The sequence below is a fragment of the Myotis nattereri genome (assembly GCF_964212035.1).
Source record: "Myotis nattereri genome assembly, chromosome: 16".
Taxonomy (NCBI): domain Eukaryota; kingdom Metazoa; phylum Chordata; class Mammalia; order Chiroptera; family Vespertilionidae; genus Myotis; species Myotis nattereri.
This window is the reverse complement of record NC_138091.1, coordinates 17816593-17828282: the sequence shown is the minus strand read 5'-3', so window position 1 is coordinate 17828282 and position 11690 is coordinate 17816593. Positions and strand designations below refer to the sequence as shown.

At 42.8% G+C, this 11690-nt stretch overlaps 1 protein-coding gene and 1 pseudogene across 2 annotated transcripts; one reads left to right on the top strand and one right to left on the bottom strand.

Annotated features, from left to right (window-relative positions):
• Positions 1-213: 213 nt before the first annotated feature.
• LOC308532923 (olfactory receptor 3A10-like) lies at positions 214-1153 on the bottom strand (annotated as a pseudogene). Its single transcript has one exon. The product of its transcript is annotated as an olfactory receptor 3A10-like (transcript).
• An 8190-nt stretch (positions 1154-9343) lies between these two features.
• Positions 9344-10297, top strand: LOC308532929 (olfactory receptor 3A1-like; the record flags this gene model as incomplete). Its single annotated transcript, XM_081110613.1, has 1 exon — positions 9344-10297. The coding sequence occupies exon 1, from the start codon at positions 9350-9352 to the stop codon at positions 10295-10297; it is 948 nt and encodes a 315-aa protein (XP_080966739.1). The 5' UTR covers positions 9344-9349.
• Between the last annotated feature and the right edge of the window lie 1393 nt (positions 10298-11690).

Here is an 11690-nt window from a genome sequence, read left to right as displayed (position 1 = left end):
ATAATTTTCTCCCATCTGTCTTTAATTCATCTTCTGCCAGCACCTTAAACATGCTTTTACTTAAGCGTTAGCCTGTCTCCCTGGTCCAGGGCAAACTATATTCTACCCTGACCCATCCTATCTACCTTCCTCGCATCCCTCAACCCACCCCTGAAATTCCCCCTGCCCACATCAGGCTTTCAGCATAAGAAAGTGGGGTGTCTGAATGCCTTCTCATTCAGGGGGCCTCTTTCCTGTCAGCACCCTCTTCAGGGTACCCTGCACATCAGGGTTCTGAAGGCTATAGATGACTGGGTTCAGCATTGGGCTGAGAATAGTATTGAGGATCCCAATCCCCTATTCCTTGTCTAAGGCTGAGACTGAGCCCAGATGTATGTAACTGAAGAAGCTGGTTCCATAAAAGATACAGACCACGGTGAGGTGGGAGCCACATGTGGAGAAGGCTTTCTTCCCCCCCTCAGCTGAGTGGATTCTCAGACAGCAGCTGGGACGTGGGCATAGGACTCTGAGATGAGGATCATGGGGATCACACCCATGAAAATACCCCTCCCCCCAAAAAAGCAGTTGTCTTTTGAGGTGAATGCTGGAGCAAGAGAGCTGGAAAAGGGGTAGGAGGTCACAGTAGAAGTGGTTGACTACGTTAGGGCCGCAGAAGTCAAGCATGGACACAGCCACTGTGTGTGTCAGAGCATTGGTGAAGGAGATGGTGCAGCAAATGCCCACCAGGGCACCCTGGACTTCACAGCTCATGCGGGTGCTATAGATGAGGGGTTGGCAGATGGCCAGGTAATGGTCATAGGCCATGGCTGTCAAGAGATGACAGTCCACACTGGCCAGGAGGTAGACAAAGAAGAGCTGTGAAATGCAGGATGCATAGGGAACTCTGCATTGGTGGGCCAGGAGACATGCCAGCATTGGGGGAATGGTGACAGTGATGCACCCAATGTCCAGCAGAGACAGGCTCCCCAGGAAGTAGGACATGGGAGTGTACAGTTTGGGCTCCACAGAGATGGCAGCTAGGATGCTGACATTGCCCCTGACTGTGACTACATAGGCAAAGAGGAAGACAGCAGAAAGGATGGGTTGCTTCTGTTGGGCCAAGAAGGATGAACTCAATGACACGTGTCCTGATCCCCCAGGCACCTGGCTCCATAGGCCACCGCTGAGAGGGGCAGTGGGAGGCGACTTGAACCTGCCAAAGGGGGCGAGAGGCACACAGTGGAACTTAATTTGTGTCTACTGAATGCTGAGATTATGTGCTCTGAACACCCACCAATCAGAATAGATACCAGCCTAGAGTTTAGGCCAGTGATGGCGAACCTTTTGAGCTCGGCGTGTCAGCATTTTGAAAAACCCTAACTTAACTCTGGTGCCGTGTCACATAGAGAAATTTTTTGATCTTTGCAACCATAGTAAAACAAAGACTTATATTTTTGATATTTATTTTATATATTTAAATGCCATTTAACAAAGAAAAATCAACCAAAAAAATGAGTTCGCGTGTCACCTCTGACATGCGTGTCATGGGTTCGCCATCACTGGTTTAGGAGGCTCCTGGAGGCCCCTACCATGCCAGACATTGAAGAATAAAGATATAAAATCTTTAAAATAATCTATGAAATATCTTCATGATCTTCTAGGAGTTCAATCACTCACTCTTAAAGAAGTCCAAAAATGTATTAACCATAAGAAATTTGCCCTCATAAAAATTTAAAACCTCTACTCATCATAGGACAACACTTTAAGTGGAAAGAAAATGACAAATTAGAAGAGATTTGCAGTACATATAGCTCTCATGGAGTATCCAAAATATATCAAAAATGTCTACAACTAGTAAGAACAATGCAAGAAACCCAGTAGAAAATAGACAAAAGATATGAACAAGGATTTCACAGAAGAGGAAACACAAATGTTCCAGCTCTGCTACATTCTAGATGTACAACATCAGAGGAGTTACTAAATCTCTCTGAGCCTCGTTTCCTCCTCTGCAAAGTGGGGCAAATAATGAAACTACATCAAAGAGTTATTGGGAGGATTAAGTGAGATCATGCACTAAAATACAATAAATACAAGTGATCACTATTATTATTAATTTGTTGATTCCCTACCAAGTACTGTAAACATGTTTTAGTTTAATTTTCAGACCAACCCTGTGTGGTCAGAGACATTGTTCTCATTTCACGGGTAAGAAAATTGAAGTCCAGAGGAGTTTAACATCTGGTCCTAAGTCACACATTAATAATTGAACTATACATCATGCCCAGCTTTTCTTATCACACCAAGCTGCCCTGGCAAAGTATGAGAAGTTGGGGTCCTGCAACTAAGGAAATTCAAGGTCTACATGTATTTGGTGAGCAGTAACTGTTTCATCAAGGAGTACAACAGTGAGAGAGGGCTAGATACCTCGATATATTCTGTTCATTAATCTCATCACTAGGACCCTCAACTTCTAAGGGCCTAGACTAGAAAATCAGAATGGGGGATGACATCTCTGAGGACCTCATGGTCCCTTCTGGCACACCCAGTTTTTCCACTGTCACTTCCAGAATCATTATGAGATATTCCCCCCGAGCCCCACCCAAGATGCAATTCTAGTGGCCCCCACTAACAAGGCCCTAATGGGGAAGACATTGCATTCTTTTTTTTAAAAATACATTTTTTATTGATTTTTTTACAGAGAGGAAGGGAGAGGGATAGAGAGCTAGAAACATCGATGAGAGAGAAACATCGATCAGCTGCCTCCTGCACGTGTCCTACCGGGGATGTGCCCGCAACCAAGGTACATGCCCTTGACTGGAATCGAACATGGGACCCTTCAGTCCGCAGGCCGACGCTCTATCCACTGAGCCAAACCGGTGCTGGCAACATTGCATTCTTGATGACTCATTAGGAAACTTTGTGGAGAAGGCTTCTTTTCTTATGCCTCCTCTCATCTCCAGATCAAGTAAGCTTTGGGGTGGGCTGCTCTCTGCTCAGAGCCCTTCTCTGGGCCAAGAATCTGGTAGAGCAAAGCAGTCTGGACTGTGGTCGAGTCTCAGTTCCACCATTAGCTCCAAGGGTGACTTTGAGAATATGGATGAACTTTGCACTGTCCTTGTGCGATAAATGAGATTAATAACACTTCCTAGTCACCCTCATGAAACCAATATGAGAGGTGAAGTAAAGCTGGATGTGAAGCCCTTTGGAGAAAATCAAAAGCATCACAAAGCTGTGAAGCATCATTACTGGGTTCATTAAGGGCTGGGCTGTTTCTAGGTCTGTGGCTTCCCAAACCCCCAACTTTTCCTGGGAGGGCTAATTTTGAGGTCCCCAGGTGATGGTACTGTAGAGGGTAGCACCTCACAACAGAGATGATCTCATCTCGCTTTCACTCATTTTCTTACATATGGCCCTTCCTAGCTTCCTGCGGCTCAGGCCCGCACAGTGCCTCACCCTCTTCCTTTCCCTGCACCGGAAACCTCTCTGGCTCTGTACCTGCAACAAGGTGAGTCAACTCCAGGGCCCTCCTTCAGCTCCCTAATAATAAAGAAGGAACTTGAGTTGTTACCAAGTGAGTCAGTGAGTCAAACCTATTTCACACAGGATTCTGTAGGGGGAAAGGGTCTTGCTCAGAGTAACACATCAAGTGAGGAAAAGAGCTGAGACCCTTCTATGCCTGACCACTTTGCCAATGCCTCTCATTCTTGGATGAAGTCTGCTTTCTGTTTTTATCAGAGAGTATGAGGACATTCATCAAATTCAACCTTCCCGCTGGACCCATTTCTCAGGTAGCAATTGTGGGCCACACCCTACATCAGAGGCCCTGATTGATTCTTCATCATCAAAAGTATAAAGAGCCCTGACCGGTTTGGCTCAGTGGATAGAGCATCGGCCTGTGGACTGAAAGGTCCCAGGTTCGATTCCAGCCAAGGACATGTGCCTTGCTTGCGGGCACATCCCCAGTGGGAGGTGTGCAGGAGGCAGCTGATCAATGTTTCTCTCTCATCGATGTTTCTAACTCTCTGTCCCTCTCTCTTCCTCTCTGTAAAAAAATTAATAAAATATATATTTTTAAAAAAGTATAAAGGATTTAGCTGGAATGTCAGATCAGGCAGCCTCGGCTCCTCTGGACATCTGAATGGTAATCTACGATAGCCTCTTCAGTTAAGTTTACCAAGGTGATTTGTTTAAGATGGACTTCTTAGATGATAGACCAGTGGTCATCCCAGAATCTTGTTGGTGACCCTAGAATCTTGTTAGAAGTGTTATCTCTACAGAGTGAGGTTATATTATATTTCTGTTATATTGTATTTCCTCTTCTTGCCTGGCCTTATTTATTTATTCATAGAGGCTATCCCTTCCTAGCTGCCAAATTCTTTTGGGCTGTTTTCAAGAAAAGACAGATGTCAGTGGATGGATTGTTTGAACTGCTGTCTGAATTATTCCTGATGCCCCATCTAGACAAAGGCAGTGGAAAGTCCTACAGAAGTACTTCTGGCCTTTCATTCAGACTTACACCTCCCTTAAATCATACCACTTCTTCAATGTCCTGCAGAAATGCCAGCTCATCCAGAAAGCCTTTCCTAACTGATAGCCCAATCTGATACCCCCTTTCACTGAAAACTTGTTTGTCTTATGGTCTTAGTTGCCAAGTTCATCCATTTATTTATTTCAGAAATATTGAGCACCTACTGTATGCAAAGTGTGATGGTGAGCGTTGAGGATGCAGAGCTGGGTCAGGCATAAGTCTGTCCTGAAACCACTTAGAGTGGGTACAGCAGTAATGGGGTGCTCTAGAGAGGTTAGCAGATATAAGCACCATGAAGTATACAAGTAAAGTGTTGCAGGAGTTTAGGGAGATGAGTTTGATAAGGAGAAGGATCAGGACAACTTTTATAGAAGAGAAACACTTCAGTTGAATCTTAAAGGATTTGAGCACTTGTGGTTAGTGAGTGAACATTTCAGATAAAATGAACAGTTTGAGCAAAGATAGGGAGGTATGAAATGAAAGAGTGTGAAACCTTATAACTCAAGTTAGAGTGGATTTGGGAGGGCAATTGGAAGGCAGTTTAATTATGCTTTAATTATTTGATATGTGTGGGAGATGTTTGGCTCCCATTGATATGGCAATGCAGGTAGTGTTTATTGAACAAGTTTAGATCTAGATCTATAATTAGACCCAGAGGGTGACACAACAAGAATAATGGATTTCAGAGATTTTAGGAGACACAGCATCAGATTTCTCTCTCATTCACATGGAATCCTCTATGCAGGATCCCCTAAAACTGACAGTCATACAACATGGGGACCTAATTTGGTTTCTGGAGGCTTCCACCACCTATCCCAGCATGTCTGCAGTGCTGCTCTGCCTTGTTTGCATACGTAAAGCAAACCTTTATAGAAAAGAGGATGTCTGTAGGGTCTGTTGGCCAAGGGAGCAGCGGGTGGAAGAAGACAGCCAGAGGCCTGGGGTGGTTTCTAGGGACTGTCCAGATAGAACAAGAGGATATTCATGGCAAGGACTTTGCAAGATACTCTAAACTTCTATAATTTGTCATTGTTTTTATGCACTATAAATAATTTTCAGAAAAACTGGTAACATGGGAAAGACTCAGGTACTATTTTGAGAGGAAAACAAGAAAGAGTGATGATTATGATGGTGGAGGGGTGGGTGCAAAGGCATGGGTGGGAGAGACTGTGGCCTACCTTCGACAGTGGAAGACCGTGGGATACAGCCTTGAAGAGGCATGAAAAGCAGGCTGATGCCCTTTGGGCCAGCGGTCGGCAACTGGTGGTCTGCTGACCACTGGTGGTCTGTGAGGTCTGAAAGGCTGGTGACCACTGCTTTGGGCAATATTTGGAGAAAACAGAAAGCAGAGGGCTGGGAGGCAGGCTGTTGGTGCCTGAGAAGTGCCTTTAGGAACCTGCGGTTCTGTGCTATTTGGTGGCAGATTTAGAAAAACTGAATCAGACAGACATATCAGAGGAAAGGTTCTCACAGGATGGGTGAGGGAGGAGAGTCCCAGAGTTAACTGAGAAGCAGCATGAAGTGAGACAGGTGCCGATTGTAACTGTCACCTACCTATCAAAAGAGCCTGCTTGTTCACAAGCTGGTTGGGACAGGTCTGTATGCGAACAAGAGAGCCTGAGTTTGCAAGGCAGAGCCACAGTGTGTGGGAACAGGTTTGTCAGTCAGAAGAGTGGTCCAGAGCAGCTCCAGAGAGAATTGCAGAAGAACGTGGTAACTACCAGGAGTGACCTTGGGGACTTGGTTGGAAGCAGCCATCTTGGGATGGTCCGACCAATAGGCACATTTCTGGTGTCCTCATACAATCCTTTCTCTGGTGGCTTCACAGTTGTTTGGGTTTTAGTAAGCATACAGCAGGATGGCCCAGCAACAGGTACTTAAAAAAAAAAAAAAAAAAAGACCAGACATTTGGCCTGGCCAGTGTGGCTCAATGGTGAGCATCAACCTATGAACTAGGAGGTCATGGTATGATTCCTGGTCATGGCACATGCCCAGGATTGCAGCGGGCTCAGTTCCCAGTGGGGAGAGTTCAGGAGGCAGCTGATCAATGATTTTCTCTCATCATTGATGTTTCTATCTCTCTCTCCCTCCCCCTTCCTTGCTGAAATCAATGAAATATATATATATATATATATATATATTTCATATATATATATATATATATATATATATATATATGAAAACCAGACATTTGATAAGTATATTTGATATTTATTCTAATCCAAACAAATCTAACCCCAAAATGCTTCACCATAGTTTCCTCATTAGTATAAAGAGGGAGCAGATACTCTCCAAGATACCAACCAACCAGGTCCTTCTTTCACTCAGTGATATTATATACATCATGGTATACTGAATATAACTAAATGTACTAATAAAAACATTATAGAGGTTATTGTAAAAATATTTAGTAAGCACCAGACTGCTACCCTGTACCAGTGGATTCTGGCTGAATATTATCCATAGTGGGTCCCACCGTGACTCAGGGCCTATGTTATTGATGGGAAACTGACATTGCATCTTGGATTTGTTATTTCTCAATATTTAGGAACTTATTTTCATTATTCCTACCTCATGATGAACACCGTTGCAGATATCACAGCTTTTAATTATTATTATTATCTATGATGCTTTTAATTACACTTTTTAAAAATTTACCTTTACTGTTGAAAATATTACAGATGTCCCCACCCTCCTCAATGGCTCCCTTTACCTGCTCCCAAACCCTCCCCAGGTTTTCCCCACACTATTTTCTGTCTGTGGGTTATGCTTATATACAGATAAGATCATTGATTAATCTCACTCCACCTCTCCCTTTTCCCTCTGAAATACATCAGTCTGTGGCATGCTTCAATGCCTCTGATCTTTTTGTTAATCAGTTTATTTTGTTCATTACATTCTACATATAAGTGAGATCATGTGATATTTGTCTTTCTCTGACTGGCTTATTTTGCTTAGCATAATAGTCTCCTGGTCCATCCACGCTGTCTCAAAGGATAAGAGATCCTGTTACAGCTGCATAGTATTCCACTGTGTAAATGTACCACAGTTTTTAAATCATTTCATTTACTGATGGGCACTTGGGCTGTTTCTAGATCTTAGCTATTGTAAATAATGTTGCTATGAACATAGCAGTGCATATATATTTTTCTGATTGGTGTTCCTGACTTCTAAAAATCCTAAGTATTTCCAGGTACTAATAATATTTTTTTTAAAGGAAGTACAGTGGAGCAAATGTTATTCCTTCATAGAGCAGTGAGGCAAATTTGAATCCATATAGCAGTCTAAACCTTTATTTAATCTGCTGGCTAGCAGCACCTTGAACTTTCTGGAAACATGACAGAGAGGAGCTACTGAGCTCCTATTGCCAGCCTTTGAAGATCTCTATAATCTGGAAAATACAGAACATTAAAAGTATATGTTTATTATTATAAAAGTACTCAGGTTCATTCTAGATCATTTGAAAGCAAAAAAAAAAAAAAAAAAAAAGAATTAAAAAAAATCTCTCATATTCCTACTAGTCAATGGTACTGGGTCATTTTTCTAGGAACCTGCATATATAATTCAGGTATAAGCTATTTTGTGCTTTACCTTTCGTTTTATATGATGAAAGTTATCTTACAATTAGGACTTTTGACTTGTATATAATTTTAAAAATTTAACTTGCTAATCCTATATGATAAAAGGCTAATATGCAAATCGATCAAACAGCAGAAAGACCGGTCACCATGATGTGCACTGACCACCAGGGGCAGACGCTCAATGCAGGAGCTGCCCCCAGCTTGCAGGCCCCAGGCCAGCCAAGGTGGGTGCCAGCGGGGGCCCCCAAATCACCCTGCTGTTTGCCCCGCAGGGGAAGGCGACCTTTGGCGGTGGGGGGGGGGGGGGTGGGCAGTGGGCAGCTGCTTGCCAACCATGGCTGAGCAGTGCTCCCACTGTGGGAGTGCACTGACCACCTGGGGGCAGCTCCGGCATTGAGCATCTGCTCCCTGGTGGTCAGTGTCTGTCATAGTGACTGGTCGTACTGGTGGTTCGGTCGTAATGGTCGCTTAGGCTTTTATATATATAGATTATCAATGAGAATAGTGTAATTCCTTTTTTTGGCTGTTAGTATTAAGATTTGCTAACTTTAAAAAATGAGTTGAAAAGCTTCCATTTTTTCTAAGTAAGAAAAGTTTGTTGCATGATAATTTTATTTATATTGATAATTTAACATAATTTGTATAAGAAATATGTGAGCCTGGAGCCTACATGTGGAAATACATTATTGACAATATATTTTCCCCTTGTAACTAGTTTATGTGGTGTGGGGACTGTCCTTGAATTGATTGTTAAAATTTAGGAGTAGGTAGTATTCCATTATTATTTGATTTATTTTTTGTCTGTGGTTATATCACCTTTCAATCCCTAGTTTTGTGTATTTTTACATTTTTATTGATTAGATACTTTCTAGATATTTATTTCTTTGTACTATTTTTTTTAAAAGGACTTATAATCAATTCTTTAATTCCTTTTTATTTTACTATCTGTTAATTTCTACTTTTCCCATTATTTCCCCCCAAAATCTCATATAGGTTGTTGATGGGAGGACCTCATTTCTTGAATCTAGGGAATAAAGGAAATAATAATTTATATATCTTTCGCGAGGTCCTGGGGGTGGGGTGCCCAAGGCACCAGGCAACTCACCTAGAAGCTGGGTAAAGACTGAAGTGAAGACAGAGAGAGGGTTAATAAGTGAGGCGCAGCCCACAGGTTGGGAAAATAACCACTAAGACACTTGAGAATTTACTAAATTGGGAAGCCTCATCCCTTCCACTATGAGATGTCTTCTTACAGGGACCCATGGAAGCAGAATCTGGGGCCAATGGAACAGCCGTTACTGAATTCATCCTGCTGGGCTTGGTGGACACACCGGGGTTCCTACCACTTGTCTTTGTGCTCTTCCTCTTTGCCTACCTGCTCACAGTTGGGGGCAACCTCAGCATCCTGGCTGCCATCTTGGTGGAGCCCAAACTCCACACTCCCATGAACTTCTTCCTGGGGAACCTATCAGTGCTGGACATTGGGTGCATCACAGTCACTGTTCCCTCAATGTTGAGTCGCCTCTTGTCCCACAAGCATGCAGTTCCCTATGGAGCCTGCCTCACACAGGTTTTCTTCTTTCATCAGTTGGCTGGTGTGGACTGCTTCCTGTTGACAGCCATGGCCTATGACCGGTTCCTGGCCATCTGCCGGCCCCTCACCTACAGCGCCCGCATGAGCCAGATGGTCCAGAAGATCCTGGTGGCTGTGTCCTGGGCTTGTGCCTTCACCAATGCACTGACCCACACTGTGGCCATATCCACACTCAACTTCTGTGGTCCCAATGTGATCAATCACTTCTACTGTGACCTGCCACAGCTCTTCCAGCTCTCTTGCTCCAGCACCCAACTCAATGAGCTGCTGCTTTTTGGTCTGGGTATCCTCATGGCCGGTGCACCTGTGGTTCTTATTGTCACCTCCTACATCCATGTGGCAGCTGCAGTGCTACGAATCCGCTCAGTGGAGGGCAGGAAGAAGGCCTTCTCCACATGTGGCTCCCACCTCACTGTGGTCGGCATCTTCTATGGGACAGGCATCTTCAGCTACATGCGTCTGGGTTCAGTGGAGGCTTCAGACAAGGACAAGGGGATTGGAATCCTCAACACTGGCATCAGCCCCATGCTGAACCCACTCATCTACAGCCTCCGGAACCCTGATGTGCAGGGTGCCCTGCGCAAAGTGCTCATGGGGAAGCGAGCCCCTGCATGAGAGGTGTCTCAGGAGGGTAGAATCACAGCACCTGGTCCTTCCCTTCCATAGATCCTGGAACCAGATGACTTGATAAGAGTGAGACTTCTTGTCCCCCAGGAGGCTCTCCCTGATAAAGGGTGTGCAGCTTCTGTAGACCAGAATCCTTGGCTCATTGCCATTTTGACCTAGCTACCCTTTTCACTCCAGATGTGCTTCCCTGCCATGTGAGGACACAGTGGGAAGGTGGCTTTCTGCAACCCAGGAAGCTCTGTATCTTGGGAGATTGGTGGTCCTACAGGCAGCCCTTTGTTTATTTTCTGCCTGGGTCCCCAAAAAGGCACCAACAAAGATTCTCTCCAACCTGGAATATGGAAAGTCACGGCCTAGTTCCAAGTATTAGCAGCCCCTCCTGCCAGCCTTCCCCTGAAACAGCTCCCCAGCTGCTCTTACAGGGGACTCCCCTCAAGAATTCAGACTCAGTGCAGTATAATTTGAGACGCTGATTTCCAGTGCCCTGTCTACATTGCAAGATGCTGGGGTATTTAACCGTGCAGAGTTTATATTTCGTTTTAGGTGCCTTCTTTTTTTCTAAAATGGAAATACATATTGATTTAAAAGTTTTCACTAGAAATTATGTTTATAAAAATAAAAACAAGACAAAATTTTCGCAGTGAAAAATATAAGTAAAAAACTTCACCCCATGTGTTCTCATCCTTAATAATTTAATTTTCAAGAAAAAAAGAAACCACTGTTAAGAATTTGGTCCTTTTCTATTTTTTTGTACATAGATAAACATGTTTATAATTTTTATGTTAACATTAACATGTTTATACAATATAAACATATTGTATATTTTCTATCAATAGGGGCATGTTATGTCATGTTTTATTGTTGACACGGTAGACTTTTTCACCTGTCAAATACCTAAAACTTACTTTATCCATTTTAATGACTGCCTAATGTTAATTTATGAACCAATCATAATTTACTTAACCATATTTCTTTTGTTGGAGTTTAGACTGTTTCTAGATTTACTGCAATTATGATCAATAATGTAAAGAATAATCTTTAAATATGTGTTTCCATTATCTTGTAAGAATTGCCATAAAATAAGTTCTAATTAATAAAATTACTGAATTGAATAAATAAAAATTCCTAAATAAAAATTTAGATTTTTGATAAATATTTCCTTCTTAGCATACAAAAATTTGCATAATTTTATTATTCCAGTGGTGAATGAAAAGGTTCCCTATACCTTTGTCAACAGAGGCTATTGTCAATAAATTATTCTAATTTTTGAGAATATAGTGGTTGAAAATTACCAACTATTATTTTAATATGCATGTCTTTGATGTTCACATAAGGTTGAGTATATTTTCAAATGTTTATTATCCATGACATGGACTGAATT